At 34.6% G+C, this 23241-nt stretch overlaps 3 protein-coding genes and 1 pseudogene across 3 annotated transcripts; all 4 read left to right on the forward strand.

Moving 5' to 3' along the window:
- The first annotated feature begins 3977 nt into the window (after window positions 1–3977).
- Window positions 3978–5534, forward strand: LOC143634154 (eukaryotic translation initiation factor 4B3-like). The gene is made up of 2 exons (XM_077102314.1): window positions 3978–5164; window positions 5255–5534. The coding sequence occupies exons 1-2, from the start codon at window positions 3978–3980 to the stop codon at window positions 5328–5330; spliced, it is 1263 nt and encodes a 420-aa protein (XP_076958429.1). The 3' UTR covers window positions 5331–5534.
- Window positions 5535–5724: 190 nt separating this feature from the next.
- LOC143634165 (uncharacterized) lies at window positions 5725–7607 on the forward strand. Its single transcript, XM_077102324.1, has 2 exons — window positions 5725–5872; window positions 6837–7607. Exons 1-2 carry the CDS (start codon window positions 5725–5727, stop codon window positions 7355–7357), a joined length of 669 nt encoding a protein of 222 aa, XP_076958439.1. The 3' UTR covers window positions 7358–7607.
- A 562-nt stretch (window positions 7608–8169) lies between these two features.
- LOC143632966 (uncharacterized) lies at window positions 8170–8526 on the forward strand. Its single transcript, XM_077101368.1, has one exon. It carries the CDS (start codon window positions 8170–8172, stop codon window positions 8524–8526), a length of 357 nt encoding a protein of 118 aa, XP_076957483.1.
- A 9021-nt stretch (window positions 8527–17547) lies between these two features.
- On the forward strand, window positions 17548–18140 carry LOC143631469 (cold shock domain-containing protein 3-like; annotated as a pseudogene).
- Window positions 18141–23241: the final 5101 nt, after the last annotated feature.

Here is a 23241-nt window from a genome sequence, read left to right on the forward strand (position 1 = left end):
ATGGGCCAAATTACCCTTTCTTGCTAACCAAGGGTTTCCCCTTGGATGTATATAAATATGGAGAGACTAATTAACATCAGATAACTTGGTTACCCTCACATCAAATTCGTGAGCCTCTCTCTCCCTCTATTGTTCGGTTTCTCAAGAACTCTAATCCCCATCACTAATATACATCCTAAAGGGGAACCCGACCAAGCTGACTGTCATGTCGTCTGGATCGTACTCATCAGCCGTGGCCTCTCTCTCTGCTGTGACATGTATGTTTTAATTGTAGGTTTATGATAACATCCATGTTTTCTATTATATACATGAAGAACTGATCAACACTATGGAGTGGTATTTGGTCTAGTCTTAGTCTAAGGAGATGTTTAGCAACCTTTGTACCAGTCAGTGACAAGCCAGTAAGAGACTTGAATGGTTAAGAGACTCTAAGTCGGTCAATGTTGAGCATGTTGATGTGATGGTGATTGGCGATGGAAGAGGTGATGATGGATCGAGGATGTAGTGCGTGAGTGGCAGACTGAGATTTAAGAAAACATGTGAATGGATAAAGGGGGAAAATTTCATTCAACATCATTTTGAATTTTAATGAGTTAGAGGTTTGTTAATCGATTCAATGGTATTTTTCTGGTGACCCAAACACACTTAACGCTGACTGATGTAAAAGTAGCCTTATTATAGAATTCTTAAAAGGCTACCAAACGGCCTCTAAGTAAACACCAACGTTTTCAAATAAGAAAAGTTTGCGAATTAACGCCTTGTTCTTGAGTTTTTGACTATGGAAAGAGAAGGAAAGTAGAGGGAATGATAAGAAAGGGAATGGAAGAGAAGAATTTTTTTTTTAATTAGGTGTGTTCTTGAGTTGGAAGGAAATTAGAGGAAAGGAAAGGATAACCATGTTAAAAATAGTTATCCTTAGTAATCATCTCATTTTTGGGAGGATAACTTATTAAGAAAATAAATTAATTTAATCCCTCCTAACTCCTACTCCTTTCCTTTCCATCCTAAAAAAAACTCAAGTACACCAATTTTTTGACTATTCTTAGTTTTTCCTTTCTTTTTCCTCCTTTAAAAAAACTCAAGAACAGGACGTAAGAGAATCAATCCTTAACATGTAAAATAACCTCTGAGCAATTTTATCATGTTAACACAAGTATTGCCAAGTCATTAAATAACATAAGACATCGGATAAGCGAATAACGGGCTGAGGACAAAATAGTGTTTACTATTTAGGGTGGCTGTGGGCCTTGAATTGCCCATTAAGCCCATGTTGACCTAAGTATGTAAACCATCAATTTAAATCAGATTACTTTTCATAAAATCATAAGTGGCAAAATGTGACACCCATATAATCCAACTCACTTTTACATGTTTAAACTAATTAAATGATGACGCATACCGTACACCGTCATTGCATTACCGTGAACCACCACTAGCAGTCTAGCACTCCCTCTCTAAGTTCCCCCTTCGCAGGTGCTTTCTCTCAAACATCAACCCCGACAGTCTAACACCACATTTATAGGTACAGTTTGAATAACAATACAAGTCGTATTAACTAGTACGAGTCATATGGTAGTATGTGACCCATAGCAATACTCGGGATAAGTGGTCCAACATGTGCCCCTCACAACGCTCGCGATGTGATGTTCAGGTGTTCGTGGAGTTGATGTGGTTCACGCTCACGACCATAAGTCCATAACACATAGTTTGAACATTAAAAAATGAAGATATTTAATTTGAAGACTATAAATGTATTTGAAGACAACATAATCAAAATAATAAAATTATATCATTTATAAATTAAAAATAAATCAAATCAAAAACAAATAAAAGAAGAAACATAACTTTATTTATTAAGGGTGTGCGTGGTGTGGTTCGGTGCGATTTTTTACTAAAACCGAACCAAAAACCAAACTTTCGGTTTATGATATTTAAAACCGTTCGGTTTTGGTTTTTACTATTTCCGGTTTTGGGTCCGGTTCGGTTTTGAAAGTGGGCATAATATTTTTTTTCTTTAAACTAATGATTAATAGAATATTAAACATTTGAACTTCAAATATTTATTAAAAGCTAATAAAAGATACATTTAAAAACTATAATCTAAACTAAAAGTACTAGTATTATTAGTTATTAACCATATGTAGAAATCAAATATATTTGTTATTAACCATATGTTAACACTAAACAAATAGTCATCAGTAAATTTTGTTTTAATAGTTACGGTTAAGATATTATGGTTATTTCATTTTTTTTGTTATTTCGGTTTGTTCGGTTTTTTCAGATCTTAACAAAATACAAAACCGTACCAAAACCAATATTTTGGTTTTTGCTAAAGTTCAAAACCGAATCATCTGTTTCTAATTCGGTTTGATTTTTCGGTTTTATTGGTTTCGGTTCGGTATTTTCGGTTCTGTACACACCCCTGTTATTTATTGCACGGATTTTATTCTTCACAATCATAAACTCCTGTTAATTATAATAAAAATATTTATTATCGTCCTTTATTTGAATCAACAAGTAAAAAATCAAACCTAAAACCTATGAGACAGAAATAAAGAGAGTTGCTTATCACAATGAATAATATTTGTTCGATACAATATTGTCAGTATAAAGGTTAATAAAAGAATACAATGGTAAAAAATACAAGAAATAAAATTGAAAAAAAGACTTGTGTTGGATTTGCACTGAATATGCATATATACTAAAATTTTTAGTTTAGGTGGAGAATAAATAAAGATAAAGTAAAAAAACGATTTACGCAATCAATAGCTTATTGAATCCATATATAATATATAATAAGTCGAATAACGAACTTCGATTCCTTTAACGGTAAACTACACTACTCCTAAACTAACATCATGTCCAAGAATTGAACGTCGGACCTTCAACTAAGAGATACGAGTCTCTACCACCGAGCCATCTATCCAAGTGACATTTTTTATTGTTACGTCTGAAACCATAAGAATATTTGAAAAGTATTAATTGCCACATAATCATAATTTCATGATGTTAGAAATGTTATTAAAAATTGAATAAATTTTAGATGACATGGAAACATTCGAGAACCGATAACTCGATAAGAGATTGTTTACAAAACTATTTGAGATTGAGTTGATAGAAAACGTTATGGCTTTATTGTCAAACCAATTTTGACAGCTTTAAGGTTTCTTTATTAGTTTGTTATAATAAATTTGCAAGCATCTGTTAACCATAAAAAGCAACATAAATATATAATATACTACCCCAATAAGAAACTTTGGCATATATATATTTTTTCAAATCATAAAACATTCTTTCTATTCTTTCTATTATAAACAAAATACACATGGTGTGCATTTAAACTAATCAAATTATAGAAATGGTAAATAAAAGTTCGTTTACTTTAATTACCTATATAGGTTGTATACAAACTGATTGTTCGACAAACTGTCTTACTTGAAGTTCATTTATTTTCGTTCGTTTAATAAATGATCAAACATGAACAAAAAATTCCGTTTGATTATCATAATTGTGTTCGTAAATGTTCAATAATGTGTCATAAAAATTTAAGCATCATCACAAATGTGGCGGCCTTGTCAAAATGCTGGTATTGATGATTTTTGATTAACGAAATCAACCAAAACATTATTTGTACTCCTTCGTTTGCATAAGACGAACACAAATTTTCATTTAATTAAATATTAATGAACCATTTATTTACGAACAAATATGAACGAGACCTTATTCGATTTGGTTTGATTATGGTCACATTTACTTATATAGAAAGTAAAAGTGTTTTAGTCAAACACGACCACCGATTAATCCCAAAAGAGGATTAGAATCGCACAAGGCTTGTAAAACTAAACCACATCTCCACCGTCCATCTAATATTATAACCCCATCAATATCTCAACACTTCGATCTCACGCAGACACAAACACAATCTCAAACTCCTGAAACAAAACCTATTTTTATCTTTCTGTCTCTGAACAACCACCATGGCGGCAACTGTTTCCGGTGCGTGGTCCAAACCTGGCGCATGGGCCTTAGATTCCGAGCAACACGAAGACGAACTCAAACAGTCCGAAACAACAACTACTCGTGAGATGTCCGATTTCCCGGACCTCATGACCGCCGCAGCCACCAAAACCAAAAAGAAGAAAGGTCAGACGTTGTCGTTGGGTGAATTTGTATCTGGTTCATCGAATAATAATAATAGTTATTATTCGACTAACCAGAGTTACTCGGCCGTTAAACCCGTTATTCAACAGGGTTTAACGGCCGAGGATATGCTGATGCTCCCCACCGGTCCAAGGCAACGGACCGCTGAGGAGCTGGAGCGTACTAGGCTGGGCGGTGGGTTCAGATCTTATGGCGATAGAAACGAGTCGTCGAATTCGAGGTGGGGGTCCGGGAGAGGTAATGGTGGTGATGATGAAGGTAGGAGATCTAGTAGGGAGCCGTTGGGGCCTTCGCGTGCCGATGAAATTGATGATTGGGGTGCCGCGAAGAAATCGAGCGGTGGAGGGGGGTTTGAGAGGCGGGAGAGGGGTTCGGGTGGCGGTGGCGGTTTTTTTGAGGGGTCGCATTCTCGTGCGGATGATTCGGATAGCTGGGCGTCAAATAAGAGTTTTCGACCGTCTGAGGGTCGGAAATATGGAGGGTTTGAGAGGGAGAGGAGAATGGGGTTTGAGTCGAGTGGCGACGCGGATAGTCTTGATAATTGGGGGAAGAAGAAAGAAACCGAGAGCCGTCGTTTCGGCAGTGGTGGGAGTGGGAGTGGGAGTGCGTTTGATAGTTTAAGAGAAAGGCGGTTTGGTAATGATTCGTCGGAAGCGGATAGTTGGGGAAGAAAGAGGGAGGAATTGGGCGGTGGTGGTGGCGGCCCTGGCAGCAGACCGAAGCTTAATTTGCAGCCTAGGAAGTTGCCGGAGGGTGAAGTTGAAACGGTGAAGGCGGGAAAGGGGTCGAGCCCATTTGGGGATGCTAGGCCCCGAGAAGAGGTGTTAAAACAGAAGGGTGAAGATTGGAAGGAGATTGATGAGAAGCTTGACGCGATGAAATTGAAAGAGTTGGGTTCAGGTGACCGGTTTAAAAAAGGTAATGGTAAGGCGGGATCGATTGAAGATGCAAGTGAAAAGAGTTGGAGAAAGGATCAAACTGATGTTAATGTTCAGTCTCCAAGGTTTAGTTCTGATACAACTTTACATTATGATCTTAATTGATATAATTTTGATTGATAAATATATATTTATATATTTTGTGTGATGTTTAGTGTTGAGAACAATGAAAATGGACATACCGAAGAAGCTGTGGCTGAAGCTGAAGCCGAAAAAGATGCACAGAAGTGATGAAGCGACAGTGTTTTGTGTTTTTGTTGGTACTATTGCAAGTTTTGATAAGTAGACCGATTTTTGTAGGGTTAAATGCATAATTATGTTAGTTTATCGTCGTTATGTTATCGTCTCAGTTTTGTTCTTGTTTCGGTTTTAAGTGAGTGTATTCAACTTTATATCATTAAGAGCTTATATATCCAAGATGTGTATCATATCATGTATTGTTCATACTTACTGTCTACAAAGATTATAAATCTTTTGGGTCCACACACAAAGATTATGAGTGTATAGATTAGTTTTAGTCATTTTAAATATTGGGGAGCAGTTGGGTCACCACACTCACCATTGTGAGATGTGGTAGCCTATATTAACTGTGATGGTAGTTTGTGAATGAATATGTATTTTGATAATGCTGATGGATTGGGTGGTGGCAGTTTTTGTGTTAGTGGTGGCCGTCGCCATTGATGGAGCTCATGCGGATACAACGGTTACTGGTACTGTTTTCTGTGACCAATGTAAAGATGGTGGGTTTGATACTCTTGATTATCCTCTTGGTGGTGAGTGTAAGATCGGTTTAATGTCTGTTTTCTTCTTTTAATCATCTTTGCTCATTAAGGTCCGATAGATTCGACTTGAAACATGACACAACACGGAAATATAAGGTTTTGGGTGGTTATATAATAAAAGGGCTTTGTTTGTTTTAACTCTGTTTATCCGTTTAACTAAACAAGTGTTATGCTAACCTTTTCACGACCTGTGTTAACTTATTTGTTACAACCCATCAACCTTATTAGCACATGTACAACTTGATTACCACCCCCAACCTATTTGACACGTTTAGATAAGTTGTTGAACGGGTCATGTTAGGGATACATGATTATAAGTGTGTACGGGTTAGGGTTTATGTTTTTGATATGAATATCTTGTAAGTAGAGGTTAGCGACATGAACTAAAACAGACAACACGAAAATAATCAGGTTTTGGATTGTTATAAGTTTAGTTAAGTAGGTTGCGTTTGTTTTGACTTGTTTTATTTGTGTAATCAAACAACTTGTTCTATCAACCTGTTCAATCCATTTATTACAGGATTAACACATTTACAAGTTGTTTAAGACACATCATTTGACATGTTTAGATAAATGAGTTAAACAAGTTGTATTCAAGTTAGGGTTAATTTTTGAACAATTTAACCAGCTAACTCGACGCTACTCGACCTGAATGACACCTGTGTAGTACCTTAATTATGTAGGGGTAACAATATTGACACTTATGTAGTACTTTAATTATGTAGTAGTAACAATATTACTACTCCTAGCATGTTTGACACATTTAGATAACACATTTAACACGGTTACAACTTCATTACCGCAATACCGCCCTAACATGTTTGACAACGCTTAGATAAATGAGTTAAATGGACTTTGCTGGGGTTACACGTTCTTTACACAAATAAACATATGGGTCGTGTTTTGGGCCCGAAACATGACAACACGACAAAAATGACACCCTTATATTGTGCAGGAGTAACCATATTGCTGGCTTGCCCGGGACAGAACGGGCAGTACACGGTGTTGAGGGAGGAAACTACAAACTGGTTAGGGGCCTACACAACCTCATTTCCAGGTACAGTGGACATGGCCGGTTGCCGAGCTCAAATCGCAGACAACGGGCAAGCATGCGGGGCGGCTGTCGGGCCCGCTCAAGACTTCAGACTTAGTTTAAAGATGTTTGATTCTCAAATGTATACTGTGGACCCTTTAGTTGCCCAACCTGATGTACCTTCCCCATTGTGCCCCCAGCCATATCAATCACCCGCACCGCCACTTCCAATGCAGCAACTGCCGCCCACGCAGCAGCTGCCTCCATTGCCGCCATTTCCAACACAGCATCGGCCTCCATTGCCGCCTTCGACTGCTCAGTTGCCGGCTTTAACACCTCCGATAACTGAGTCACTTCCCATGCCACCCTTGCCTCCATTACCGCCATTGCCTCCAATGCCAACGACCCCTTTCTTTGAAGCTTCGGCTTGTCCATACCAGTAAGTTATAACGGTTATAAAATTCGGTAAAATTAGTTTACATGAATTAATAGTCTCTTATAAAAACACTTGACATATATTTGAAGAATTTACAAAAACAAACTGCATTTATCTTAATAAAACTAAGGATATAAATTTCTAACGCGATAGGACCTAACATAAAAATCATTAGTTAGTCAGTCTCGGGTTAAATCCGTGAACACCTCGTGTTCGGGCCAACCTATTGGGTTCGTGTGTTGGACCATTGTACCCGTTTAATTTTAAACTTATTTTTTAAATTGTGTTAGTGTCAAAAGTTAAATTTATTGGGTAGTTTTATATTTTAAACGATACAATTTTAATATTTTGTCATACGTTTATACTTTTAGAGTACGGATTTGCAAAAAAATATATTAAATAAATAAGATTTCAAGTTAAACGGCTCGTATTAATGTCATCCCATGAATATTTATGTTGTGTTAAATTTCAGGCTTGGGTTCATGCCAAACAAAAATTCTTGTATGTATATATTGGGTTCGACCCACCGCCCCGTGAACACAACCCATTTAAAACCAGTAATTACGTTGCGAGTGCCTAAAAATGAACATATGAACCGGTTTTAAACCCAAACTGATATCGGTTTGAGAACCTCTGTGTTGAAACTGTTTTGGAACCCGTTAAAAGTTAAAACTGAATCGAACCGGTTAAAGTTGGTTTCAACCGAACGTATTTTTTTCAGTTAAAAACCTATTTCAAAACCAAACAGGTTTGGGCTCAAAAACCTTCTACTAGACTACTACTGTCCACTTAAAACATGTATGATGGTTTATGAATAGGATGTGGATGATGGGCCAACATAGATGTTACTGGATGTTGGACCCGGAACAGAAAGTTGGGCTTGTGTTTGGGCCGTTGGCTGAAACTAAATACGGGTCAAACACCACATTACGACAAAGCATTAATGGGAATTTAGGAGACCCTTATCAAACACTTTTAAGGGAAGGAACCACTGCTCTCTTGAACTCCTACACCAGCACTCAATTTGTCTACCAGCCCGTTGATGTCGTTAGACGGTTGAACTGGGCATTGGCTGACGGCTCCATGCAACAAGTTCTTATGGCTGCCCTTCGGTTCATAAAAGCCAACTCTGGGCAAGCCGGAAATACTACTTGCAAATTTAGTGTTTGCACGTGATTACATAATCGTCTAATATATGTTGTCATTTTGTTACGTTATGTTTGGTTTATTATGATGATAATGAATGTGATTAGATTATGAAAGTTTGTTGTGTTTAATGTTTTCGTGACTAAAAACAATAATATGATTTAAATCCAAAACTGTTTGAACATTGATCAATCCAGTTGGTGGAGCAGGCCATAATTTGGGTGATATAAATGAATTGTGTTCATTATAATGTTTTAATAATACATGACATTAATTTGTGTTCATTATAATGTTTTAATAATACATGACATTATAGAATTGTGTTCATCGGTAGTAACTACTCAGTCACAACCAAGCGGTAAAGATAAACTATTACGACGTCTCACTAAGAAAGCAGTGATCACATCTTATGGTCATATTAATCTTGGTAATCGTCACCACCCTAATGTCTCACTAAGAAGCTAGTGATCATCATAGCATCGCTCTAACAAGTTAGAGATCACCTATGTTTCTCCTTTCTTTCGCGTTGGAAGGGATTTTACTATTAATCTAACTAATCTATAAAGTGACTATCAGTCTGTCTCCGGATTTTTTAATTAATCAAGATAGTGATCACCTATCTCTTCTCATTGATAAGTTAGTGGTTGCCTTTACACATTTCTTAGTTCTCATTATTTGGATAGTGACTACCCTCTCAAGTTACACATATGAAGTTGGTAACAGGTGTTTACAAATTACAATAAATCACCACACCAAACTTATCTTGTTGAACATATGCTCTTGATTATAATTTCACAACTCTTGATCATGATATAATTAGAATCACTTGAATAAAATGCGTACCAATATTAATATTTTTGAGCTATTAAGAGTTGTCAAAATGTTGGAAGAAATATTTGGTTTCTTAGACCATGTGTAGTCAAAGCTAGGCGCACCATTATACAAAAAGTTAGATGTAGTGGAAAATGCTCCCAAAACGTCTCTCTCCTCCTCCTCTCTCACAAGACCCTCAAAACTCATGCCACACAGTGTTGTGTACAAAACGTTTGTACCAAAACGACTAAGGAAAAAGCGGGGGGGGGGGGGCGGTGTACCCCTAACGTTTTGTGGCCAAAACACCACAATTAGGGGCGACTACGGATAGCCTTAGCTTTTTACAAGGTCTCAAACAATGACAAAATCATTTTAATTAAGTGATCAGTTGAGTCTTCAAAAGAGGAGAATGGAGAGTGGAGAGTGACACACAACATAATTTGTTTGGGATATTTTTATAATTTAGATAGTAATTTAAGGTGTTTTGAGGAAAAAACTTTTATATTTTAAAAACTTTTTATATTTTAAAAACTGAAGTTATTATTCTTAATATTTAAAGAGCTATTGTTTAATATATAATTTTTAATATATTTTGAATGTGATTGTAAGTGAATGAAAAAAATAATAATAATAAAGGTATAAAAATACTATTTAAACAAAAATGAAAGAAAAAGTGTATTTTATTATAAATTTGGATATGGGGCTAAAGAATAAGCTGAAAATGCTTTGAGTTACTTGAATATGAGCTTACTTGTACATATCATAATGTGACATGACACATCTTAATGCAGAGCATAAAAAATCATCAATATCTTGAGTTATTTATTCATGTTGACAAGACAAGGCGTGTGAATAAATTTCTGACAAGTAATGAGCTTCTTATTTTGCATGTCCGGTATAATATTTTTATTTTAGAGTTCTCAAAAATTTATGTTTTAGAGCGTTATGGTTATTATTCATGCATTAGTCAATCATGTATTGTCATTTTATTTTTACCCTTAATTACACATAAACTATAAATTTAGAGACAACACCTACCCACAAGTACCTTACAACTTTATTAATAAATTTTAATTCTTCAATTGTCAATAATGAATCAATATTGTGTGACAGACCTTTGCCAATAAATGAATCCATACGTCTTACCCTCATTGGATGGGGTGGTGTCACCATGTACTTTAGAAGTCATACTCTCTACCCATATGGGTGTCCCGTCCTCTCTTGTAGCCCCCTCTCTTATAGCAGATTTCAAAGACAGAGAAAATAATTACAGCATTTTATAAAGGACAAAAATAACTAAAAGATTTCTATATAAACAACTAAAGTAACACTATATTTTTCTCTATAATACATAACAATTGATAGAATATTAAAGTAAATTTAGAGGCTCAAGTTTTGTTTTCTGAACGATAACGCATATAAATGTAATATAAGAGCATTCTTAAGCCATTCCCTATATTATTGTGAGAAGAGTTTGTAAATTATAGGGTGAGATTTTGAGTGGTTGTGAGTGTAAATTATAGGGTGGAGAGAGAAAATGTTGTGATTTTGTAAATTTGGAGAAACATTGTTTGTCCCTATTTATTTTTTAATATTTGTTGAATTGGTTGTGAGTAGAGGAGAGAGAAAACTGTAATGATAAAGTTAAAAAGTAATATTATTTAATTGAACAGTAAAAAGAAATGTAGTGTTGTAGTGTGATTATAAAGATAAGGATAGAGATCCGGATGAGAATGTTCTAACATTGTGTCCTAGCTAGAGCTAGGAGAGAGAGAGAGATAAATATACTAACTTAGAAAGTACAGGGACTAGAAATGATAATTCTAAAAATAATGTCCCGCCGCGGTACGCAACGGGATAACAATTAAACCCATCGCGTAGTGCGATGGGGTTGACGAGTCACCGAACACGTGTTAATACCGTATCGACACGTGGCGTAATATGACAGGCCACGTGTCAACACCGCATAAGGCGGTGTACTTTTGCGGTGTCGCGGTATGTGACCAGTCCCAAAGGACCGGGCGCGGTACGCGACGGGGTCCAGGATGGGCTATAAAAGGGGGTGACGAGCATAAGCTCATTTCATCCCAAACACACCTTTCTTTACACACACATAGCCTTGGAAAACGTGCCCCGTTGCTGTAGCAAGCTGACGTATTATTTTCTCGATATTCGTGCAACAAACGTAGTTGGAATTAAGCTAGCAATCACCTAAGCAAGTAGATCAAGTCCTGCCTTATCGTGTTATCATTCTAAGCATCCAATCTAAGGTATGAGTTATGTTTAAGTTATTTGAATTATAGCTTAGACTATCAATCGAGGATATGTCCTTTAACCTTGATCGTATTTTACAAATCATTCACAATCATGTTTTCATGAACGTTACTTCATGATGAAGTAATGTTAAACAAAAGATATATTTTGACGAGCATGTAGTAACTGGAAGGGGGATATCACTAGTAGTAAGTTTCTTGCATAAGGAAAAGTAATTCGCATAAATCCCAATCAATCGAGGGACCCGTTTACTTACCTGGAGAAACTTACCAACATGATAGAACCTATTAGGCCAAAGCATGCTATATCAAACGTCACATAAAAACAACTGTTTTCATTCACAATCAAAGATAAACGATTTCAAAGTTAAGCTTACAATCATAGCTTAACTTCATTCAAAACATTCATACGAACCTATTTATGCATAGGTTAATATCATTCACAGTCGATCAATCAATCAGTCAAGGTTTACAACACCGACAGTACATGTGAATACGTCAACCTTTTTAATCAGTCAAAACATATTTATACTCAATGAGACGAACGGGTGTTTGTCTTAACGAGTCAGTCAATGTCTACATGAGATAATGAAATCTCTAAAACATTATAATACAAAGTAGAGAATAATATCAACTCAGACCGAATACGCATGTGTCTGGATCCAAACATAACTGTTAAAGCTCAATCAATCAATCAAAGGCAATGAAGCCACGAGCTTAAACGGTCATGACCAGTTCTCAGTTTAGAGCCGTTTGGCTCGGGGAATACCGTTGTGTGTGTAGGGCAGTGGTACATATACCGGAAGTAGAAATGCTTCCGCTGAGATTGTCAAGAAAACTACATTTGTATTATATTGCCATTCAAAATGTTTTATTGAGTCATACGTGTTCACCAGCATATAGCTGACGTATTTTTCCAACCCGTTGCAGGTAATTAAGCGTAAGTAGCATTAACAAGGATTGGAGTCTTAATGAAGATAGAAGCGCGTACAAGATGGCTCCGTTTTTTGATATAAAAATCCTTGTAATATGAAAACATATCTTTTGTAAACCAATACTTGGGTATTTAATTGCCGAGTAAATTTTCAATGTAAATTAATATTATATTCAACCTAAAGTCTTCCGCTAAAATTAACCCATAAACTCTGATATATTTTCAAATCAGGTACCAACTTGTGGTCACACGCCTAAGTCCTAAGTCGGGGTGTGACATTAGTGAAAAGTTACACATCAAGAGTCATTTTAGTGAAAGTGTATTATTCCATTTGAGCGTCACTAGTTCAAAACTTCAAATGTTAAAACCATGGTGTGTTTACTAATATTTTGCACATTGTGTAAATTTGCTAATATGGTGTGTTTGATGACGTTGCTCTGATGTAATATATGCATGTAAATATTACTAATATTTTGCATGGTGTGTTTGATGACTTTGCTCTGATGTAATATTTACATGTAAATTTTCATGATACAGTGGATGGTTTTAATATATTTCAAAATATTATGCATACATTAATGATCAATTATAATAATTTAATACCTAAAATATAATTATGCTTAATTAATATTTTACTTTTTATTAAAAAATTCAACATTTTGTTAACAATAAGGGCTCGTGAATTTAACATTTTTAAGATTCTGCAATTCATGTTTTTCTTGAAAAATTATAATCCAGGCTGTTTGTTTTTTTGGAAACCGTCGATTCCGTAATTATTTATTTCATAAATATTTATCACATACTCAATTTCAACAAACTAAATATAATTATATACAAATATAACTTTTCATTGCAGTTACTTACATATAACATGTACCAAATCATTCTATGGATTTAAAATTCTTTGGTTTTATTATTGTTATGAATCCGTTTGAATTCAATTTTACCGCTTCTTTGAACTCATAGCGGTATTGAACTCATAACAATATTTAATATTTTCTATATGAATGCAAATTTGAGTTATGTACTTCTTAGGGGGGTGTTTGGGATTCCTTATTTTACCTCCTTATACCTTATTTAAGTTATAAGATATAAGTTACAAAGTTATAATTTATACCTTATACACTCACAAAACCTAACTTTTCCAAACACCTTATAACTTATAGGTTATAAGCTATAAAACCATGTTTATCAATGACCTTGCATGAGGTCATGCCACTGTTGAAGAAAATAAAAAGATAGATAAAATCAATTTTATCTAACAACCGAGCCTTCACCACAACCTAAGTCACAACCTCATTTCATTTAAATATTATTTTTTTTCTTTTTTTCTTTCAAGCCATTTGTTTTCTATATGATTTGATTTTTTGTTAATAATTTATATTATTTACCTTATTTTAAATTTTTAAAAACACAGTTTTGTTTAATTTATTTTTATGAGCATTTCGATATAAAATTTATTTAAAACAGAGCATTTTTAAAAACATGTATTTTTTTAAAATTATTCATGGACCTGTGACTAATACACGGAGTATTAGTCTTGAGACTAATACATTGAGTATTAGTCTTGAGATTAGCACATGAGGTATTAATCTTGTTAAAATCCAACAAATATTTTTTTTAATTTTAATAGATTTTATATAATAAATTAAAACATAAATAATATATATGTATTATGTATTAAAATAATTGGGTTTAGTTGGGTTGTGAATAAAAGTGAAAAATTGGGTTATGTTAGGTTAGGTTGTGTGTGTGGAAGAGAGAGAAATCAGTTTTTTATTAAAAAGTTAGGTTGGGTTGAGTTATTGATATACATAGTCAAGTAGCTAAAATAAGGAATCTCAAACACCCCCTTGCTATTTGTATTATATATTTAATTTCTTTTTACCTTTTATTTTGTGTCTTTATTTCAAATAATTGACTTTATTAGTTTATTTTATTTGGCAAATCTCGTGTATTAAACGGGTTCAAAAGCTAGTAATAAAATAATAATAAAAGGGTAATGATGTGAAGGGGCTCCATCCACTATACCCATTTTAACCAAAAAACTCTTATTTTGACGTGACGTCACATGTCACACGACGTCCACAAAGGTGCTTCATCTGCTATACATGGTCTTAGGTAGTTAACTTGATCTTGTATATTAGAAGAATGTACTCTAGGGGAAGCATATAATCACATTTTATGCATCTCTATCATACTCACATTTTAGTTATGTAGCATCCGGTGTCATACTTTAATGTATGCCTGAATGAAGAGCTATACCTTATATTATTTTGTGAGACATTTGTGTTTGCTTATGTTTATTAAGACTTGTGAATCTTTTGTGGTGCTGCTCTGTAGTTTAGGACATAGGATTCAAGTATCTAGCCTTATATTTAATGTTTAATAATCCTTGTCGTAATTTGATTTCGTTTTTGCAATAGTAATGATCCTGTTAGTAAATTTAAATTTTGGTTTTCTTAATTTTGTTTCATAACATAATTTGTGAATATAAATGTTATGTTTAATTTATAACAAATTTCATAAGAAACACATACGTTCATATTTATCCTAGTTACCTTTTTGTATATCAGAAGTTCACATTAAGTTTTGTGCTATTTACAATTTTATTAGTGTTTTGTAAGTTTTGTGACAAATGTTGAATGGAAAGGGATTGTGTTAATCAACCATCATGTTAAATTAATTACTTAGAAAGTTTTGGAAAAATTAAACATGTTAAAGTTGTAATTGAACCATATTTTCTCAATCTTCGTTCATGACCAAACTTCCTATGCACCATACCCACATATACAAAGAGACTTAATCGACATTAGATACTTTCATGCTCCCGCTTGATTTGTGAGTAGATGAACTATTACCAGTGCTTGTATATTTAATCTTGACTCTTTAATATATCAAATAATTGAATACTATCATTTTATTATCCATACCTTTTCATATTCTCATATCAACATCGGAAAATTCAATCCATTTGACAACTGAGTAAGTGTGAACGGGCCTTGAATGTTTTCACATGGAGCTTAATAAAACCAGTTAGAATCCGGTTATAAAAATTACTTGTTGGACCTACATACTCGAGCCAAGATAACCTAGACTTAGAATCTGTATTAGTTGTAGGGACTTTCACTACCAAAGGTGTAGAGGGGGATTATCAACTTTTACCTCCACATCATCATTTCTCTCGTCCCGTTCAGAAGCTCTAACTACATTTTTAATTATATCTTCATTCTTTACTTTAACAAAAAACGAGTTGACTTAAATATATTTCTTTTCTCACCGTTCAACAACAATATTAAGTAGAATGCATGTCCTTTGAATCCACATTTTCCTCATCAACATACAAGAGAATGTGTTATTTTCAAAGTTTAACTAATTTACAATTTTCAAAATGACACAAGATGATTATATAAGCAGTAAAATTTGTCTAAACATTGTTACCACAAGAAATAGTGTGTTTTAACATGTTAAACATCACATATACAAACAATGATATATCAAGTAAGTTCACATATTTTTACATAGCATTTTCAACAAGCAAAATTTAGTGACTACAATAGGGGTATTTAATAAACTTCGATAGGGGTATTTAATGAACTTCGCATGAACATGTGTGGAGATCCCTTGAGTTTGTAATTTCTCCACATGCTGCTGTTAAAATCTCCTTGCTTTGATTATGTTCTTAAATTTTTACCGATGAATTGTATCTTTAAAGATGAATGAGATTTAGCTTAGAGATTTAACAAAATTCTTTTTGGTACTTAAACGTGTGGGTCCACAAATGTTCGTATGACCAAAGTTCCTCTTTTTTCACCTTTTGATTATTCTTATCATTTTCGTACTTTTGATGTCGTTATTATTTGTTGTGATTACGCAATATTGATTTGTTTAAGTGACTCTAACATGATACACCAACAATGACTATAGATTAATTTTCAATGTTTTAACTTTATATACATGTTATAAGAGATATTAGCCAAGAAATTAGTTGTCACCCACAATCAAAATCTCAATTAACATCAAGAACTTTTCATACTGACGGAGTTTTCACAGGGGGTACCGCAGAACATGTGTGAGCCCCTTCTAATGGAAAATCAAATTCAATGAGGATTTGGTTCATCCGACACGTACACGTCAAGGACATCCTGCTTTTCTGTATTCAAGAGACTTGTATGTAACTATTGAGAGTGAAGATATTATTCCGCCCAAAAGTTTTATAATCAAAGTCCAAGTCTTAAGCTTCCTCTCAAAACATACTCACATAATTTAACAATCTACTTTCTACTAATTCCTTTTATTATTATTATTATTTAGTTGACATCAACATAATCTCCTCTTATCATCTCCGAGACGTACTATACAATCATATAATCATCGTAGCCATATCAAAAGCCTCATTTAAACTCACTATCTCGTATCTTCTCTAACTCCTTTTCCAAATTAAAGCCTCAACGGAACATAAATCACACACAAACACCCACCTATTCATAATCACAATTAACAATCAAACGCAAACATGCATAATAAACACACATCAACCCTCAAATGGTTCTTTATTTTGATAAAGCTACTTTATTTTTTATTCCTTGGTAATGTGTATACAGTTAGACACACAAAGCCACAAAACGACAACTTCATATTTAAAACTTAAATATCTTCTTTTATAAAACGCCACTTAAATATCTTAACATACCACCCTGAAATAAAACAAGTTCATTTCTGAAAATATTTTTTACTTACTAGAATACGTTTATGTATATTTTTATCTCGGTACACTGTTAAATACACTGTTAAAGTCAAAAATACAATTATTATATTCTGATTTCTGACGTGCAACATCATCTCATATCTCCAATCCAACGGTGTAAAACGCACTAACCATCATCCCCAACCGTTGGATCAAATATTCACATTCACCTTTAATCCCAATTTTACCCCTGAGGAGAAAAAAACTGATACTACAAATAGTAGAAGGAGGAGAGGCGAAGGATGGTCATTCTCAATTTATTCAAACTTCTAGAGAGAGACTAGGGTTTCTCTCTCTCTTGTATTTGGGGGTTTTTGTTTATTATTATTATTAACAGTAACAAGAATGGCTGAAGAAGGTGCTAGGAAGACTGGTACGGTGAAATGGTTCAATGGTACCAAGGGTTTTGGTTTCATTACGCCTGACGATGGGAGTGAAGATCTGTTTGTGCATCAGTCGTCCCTCAGGACTGATGGCTTTTGGAGCCTTGGTGATGGTGAGACTGTTGAGTTTCTTGTGGAAGAAGGATCTGATGGAAGGATCGTTACGGCGGCGGCGGTGGTGGTTGTTTTAAGTGTGGGGAGGATGGTCACATGGCTAGGGAGTGTCCTAATGGTGGCGGTGGCCGTGGTGGAGGTGGCGGCGGTGGTGGCTGCTATAACTGTGGGGAAGATGGGCATTTTGCTAGGGAATGCCCTAATGCTAGTAACCGTTGATCTGGAGGAGGTTGAGGGTAAATGTGTCTTTTCACATTTGCTTATTACCTTTTGAATGTTATGTTTATGGTTTTGGTGTTTATGTTGAAGAATGAATGGGTGATCTAAATGCTTGTTTTTGGTTATAACTTGCTTTGATACTAATGGTCACTTTTTAAGTATATTTTGGTATTAGAATTTAGTTTTTAGTTATGTGGTTATGGACTTATGGTTATGGGGATCTAAAGATGTTTGAATGGAATGGTATGACTATTATTATTGATAATATGAAATGAAGTATGAATGTTTCTCTAAAGATTTGCTTGTTTTTGGTTTGATATTTGTTGTTTGGTGGTTGATATATGTTATGCACACCTGGCCATTTTGGCAGACTGCCATCAGGGCATGTGTGGGGGTTGTTGAAGGTGATGGCTCATTTAAAAATGGTTTCGTGTGTTCTTGTACTTTTTGGATTTTCTAGTCAAATTTAACTTTTATTGCCTTTTGATATCTGCAATTTCTTGCGCCTTTTGAAAGCTCATCTTTTTCACTAGATAAGCTTTGGTTTTGCAAGCTTGCTTTGTTTATTGTGCCTCAAAACACGAAGCGATCATGTTATCGTTTGTCACATATCCTTGTACTTGAAAATTTCAGGTTTGTAACTTGTAAAAATCAACCAAAAGAGATTTAAGAAATTAACGTAAGATTTGCTTGATAGAAAGTTTAGTGCTTAAAACATTATTGAGAGATGCGGCCTTGACGGTTGTAAATAAAGTTATGTACACTCGTCATATTGAATAAATGTCTCCCAAGGGTCGTATGGCTATTCGTAGTGGGGCGACAAATGCTCACTTTTGAGACAATTTTTTGGGTGAACACAGCCTCCCTGGCGATAAATAGGGGGGAGTGTTTTTTGTCGCCTATATATGTTTAATGAATATCATTATTATATTTTTTGTGTGGTATATATATATTGGGTTGCAACACAACTATATACCAATAACAAAATTCACCCTTTGTTGATTAGGCATTACATGACACAAAACGTCTCTTTTTATAATCTCTTCACTACACATGGTCTAAATAAAGTTTATTTGTTTGTATATAGGTCTACTGTATCTTATGTACACGTGTCATGTCGAATAAATGTCTCCTAACGCCTTGAGTAGCCTCTTGAAGGTATTTCCATGTTCTAGGCCAAAATTGAACAAATATATGGTTTGTAACATACCAATATGTAAAATCTTAAGGGGACAAGAATGATGAGAAGAGCATAGCATCTTGTTGAAGTGGGAAATGTCATTTGATAGAGGAATATTGAATAATTTGAAGTTTGATTCTTTTATTTTCAAGCCACAGACAATATTCGAAAACATTTAGTTATTCTGTTCTTTGAATATCTCACACAATTTGATCAAGATGCTCTTACTTATCCCTTCTAGGATATTTTCATTTTGTTAAAACTTTGAAGTGCAATTGCATAGAAGTTTCTGATGATAGTGATTTTGTAGTCCATGTTTATATTTAAGTTTGTTTAATCTTAATAAAATCTTACTTAACCCTGGAATATTAATAACACTAAAGGATAAATAACTACTAAACAATAATTCGTTAACCAAATTGTATAAATTCCAAACCAGCCGAACCAGTTGATTTGCCTTTATTGATTTAATTAGAACCAGTTGGTGGTGAAGACCTGTATTCTTGTAAACACTAGATGGTAACCATTGGTACCTTTCAAGTGGTCCTCTATTTGCCATTTATAAAACCACTTTTGGATTGTTTTTTAGTACATCAAATATAGTGGTGTTTTGTATCTTTGTTCTAACCAAGTAAGTTATCCTTATCATGAGTGCCAATATTTGTTATGTTTTTGCTTATTCCCACCACACTCTTAAGTCTTGTGACTTGATGATTGACAACTTTACTCCTTTTAGACCAAGCCATTCGGTTGATTGGCCATCTACATGACCAAGAAATAGATAGGAGATGATAACCTCAATGCTAGAAGAGGTACAAGTTTTCAATTATTGTTGCCAGCAATAATAGAGGGAGCCCACAAAAACCAACAGTATGTGGAACTGGAATACATGACATGAGTGAGATTATAGCAAGATTAAACTTCAAAATGTATTATTGAAACACATTGCGGTTTTGGAAAATTACATACTAGAATGGTTAGGTTAGGCGGGTTGGCTGGCTAGACTGACCGGCCAATTATAGACATTTGGTGGTTTGTGTTACGAACTGAAACCATTGCAAGGTATGAGACTTGTCCCATATCGGTTGATGTGGGGTTTATAAGTCAAATGGGTTCCCTCACCTATCAGACTAGTCTTTTGAGTTTAGTTCTTCTGTTTGGCTTGTAACATTGGTATCAGAGCCAACCTCGGAGTGGTGGCCTGGAGGAAGCCAGCCGTGACCAACGAGGACTCGGAGTGGTGGCCTGGAGTGAGCCAGCCGTGACCAATGAGGACGTTGGCCCTTAAGGGGGGTGCATTGTTACGGATTGAAACCATTGCAAGGTATGAGACTTGTCCCACACTGGTTGTATGGGTAACTGATGTGAGGTTTATAAGCCAAATGGGTTCCCTCACCTATCAGACTAGTCTTTTGGGTTGATTTTCTTCTGTTTGGCTTGTAACAGTTCGGTTTTGGAGGTTTGAACCGCTTTTTATATTGGTTAAAAATCGTTTGTTTGTATTAAAATAGTAAAGATGACTCTCATGTTTGATCAGTGGTTTGAATCAAGCAATGATATTTTATAATGAAAAGGAAGTAGTAGATGGGTTCAATAATGGGGTAAATGGTGTAATAGGAATATAGAGTTTTGCTTCTCAAACCTAATCCTAAGGTTTTCTCTAACTCATTCTTAAAAGCTCTTTGCTTTGTGCACATGTGAAGAAGAACCAGTGCCCAACAAAACATTTAGAAACCCCTAATTGTATCTGAAGGATAGAACTAATCAAGATATTGTAAAAAAGACCCACTGTTTTTAAATCTTCGCAGACTATTTATAAGTTAACACGCATTAGCATAACTAGCTTTAGTTTTGATACTACTTATTAATGGCACAACATATGTTTTTAAGAAACAATTCTACACTACACGTTGAAAGTGTCGTATAGTAGCCGTTGTGATGAGAAACTGGCACCTTTTGAATATTAGAAACCAACACATGTGACGGGTGAACCGTAGGAAAGCCGTTAAGTGAGCTAAAAGATATAAATGTATATGCTTAACCAATTAATTTTATGGAATTAGTTGACTATGATTACTCATATAATTGCATATATGAGAAGATAGATGATTAAATCACGAGAACGTAGGGGAAAACGGCGAAGAAAACAGAGTTGAAACGAGAAATATACGAAGAAAACAAGAAAATGAGAAAGAGCTCCACCGTGGGCCCGGGTCAAAATGGCAAAAAATGACAGCTTTCACCGTACCGTGGCGTTCTGGGGCACCGTGGGCCACGGTCTAGAAGTTGTAACTGCCGAAACTTGGTGTTTTTATTCCGTTTTTCAATGTCTTTTCACATATCTATCATTCAAGGACGATCTAGGGGCGAATTGGAGGTGCCATAGATCAATTGTGAGTGGTGTAATCATAAAACCCTTGTTCTTAATTCGTACAATTACTATAATCGTAGGGACGATGAACCGGATCATGCTTGGCTAATTATCTTTGTGTTTTCCCTCGGATCGTAAGGTTTCATTATGTATGTTGATTGAATGTTTATGTAATTTCTGAGATAATAGTTTGATCTTATTGATTTCATTATTATGGTGTTTATGAATTGATTAATAGATTGTCAGTTTGTCGAGTTCGTGTTTTAAACCGTCAGTTCTTGGTGCTGTAAGCAATCGAGATTAAGCGGGAGAGTTTCGGGGTTGAATAAACTAATTGATATTTGAATGATTACCTTGCATTTATAATCCAAGTACCTAGTCTTCAATTATCACAATCGTTGCATAAGCATGAACCATATCTTTATCGTTCATGTCAGTTAAGCATTTATGTTGGCATTCGTAGAAACCTGAAACCGAGGGAAGACATATTTTCTTGTATTGATTTAAAACTCGTTGATCAGTTATTTTTGTTAATCAAATCAACCAAACAAATCTTTGAATTTACTTTTTATGCAATTTAGTTTAATTTAATATAGTCAGATTACAAGCTACTTAGTAACACATTTTCCACAAACTCTCTGTGTTCGACACCCACTTACCGCTATCTAATTAGTTGTATTTGGTTTATTTTTGAGTGAGTCTTCGACCTCACGTCAACCATACTCCGTACTAGCACAAGGTCCACAACGCACAACTGCGTCATTTAGTTTATACAAATAAACGTGTTTATATATCAGTCAATGAAAAATAGTCTAGACAGCAACACAATACAACTAATCATAAGAGTAAGTTTTTGAAATAATGAATTTAGTAAAAAAAATGGTATACATCAAATGGACAATCAAGCGGTCAATCTTTTTTGAAAGTAAACATCAACTCTTTTTTTTGTCTTGTAAAGAAAGATGTGTTGGATTTTAGTAAATGTCATTCTCCCCTTATATTGATTGGTCAAATCTCACTCATTGTAACTTATTTTAATCCGTATTTCAAACATGATAAAAAGATGTTTAACTTATTCTATCATATAATAATATGAGGTTATTGACACAGATTATGGACTATTTGGGTGTTTAGAACTGTGCATACTACATTATGAAAATACCCTGAATACATCAATGCGCAGGAAGAGAGATTTCATGCAGCATGATATAAATGTGTTAACGATCCATAGACCATAGGCGACAAGTCAAATAGGCCAAAGAAGAACACATAGATAGGATAATTGTGGTCAATAGTTAAGTAGCTGTTTGGAGGCGTGCTTTAGAAGTAATAATGTAATTCCAAATAACCAATTTGGAGGCGTGCTTTTGAAGTAATAATGTAATTCCAAATAACCAATGGATTTAATTATTTTCAACAAAAACATATTGTAACACATAGCGTTTGATTGTATTTGTGTTGTGTTTTGACGCATCAATACTATTAGTATTTAAAGAATTAACAGATAATCCAAAGTACGAGCGAGTGAAAAAAACAATTTATTAAACTAAAGCCGAATAAGCCACATCCAAGCCATCCAAACTTGGCAACTGATGGCATGGAGCCATGGATTATATAGTATTACTTTTTCTAATGTTAAAAGTGATATACGACAATTGGTAAAATTGAGGCTCAAATGCGTAATACCAAAACTTTGGAACAATCAAATGTA

The sequence above is a fragment of the Bidens hawaiensis genome, unplaced genomic scaffold, assembly GCF_021521415.1.
Source record: "Bidens hawaiensis isolate Kalapana, Puna unplaced genomic scaffold, B.hawaiensis_p1.1 tig00000512_1, whole genome shotgun sequence".
Lineage (NCBI taxonomy): Eukaryota > Viridiplantae > Streptophyta > Magnoliopsida > Asterales > Asteraceae > Bidens > Bidens hawaiensis.

Coding starts and splice junctions, on each gene's coding strand:
- LOC143634154 (XM_077102314.1), top strand. CDS start 3,978: ATGGCGGCAACTGTTTCCGGTGCGTGGTCCAAACCTGGCGCATGGGCC. Junction 5,165..5,254: donor GTTAATGTTCAGTCTCCAAG/GTTTAGTTCTGA, acceptor TGTGATGTTTAG/TGTTGAGAACAATGAAAATG.
- LOC143634165 (XM_077102324.1), top strand. CDS start 5,725: ATGCTGATGGATTGGGTGGTGGCAGTTTTTGTGTTAGTGGTGGCCGTC. Junction 5,873..6,836: donor TCTTGATTATCCTCTTGGTG/GTGAGTGTAAGA, acceptor TATATTGTGCAG/GAGTAACCATATTGCTGGCT.
- LOC143632966 (XM_077101368.1), top strand. CDS start 8,170: ATGTGGATGATGGGCCAACATAGATGTTACTGGATGTTGGACCCGGAA.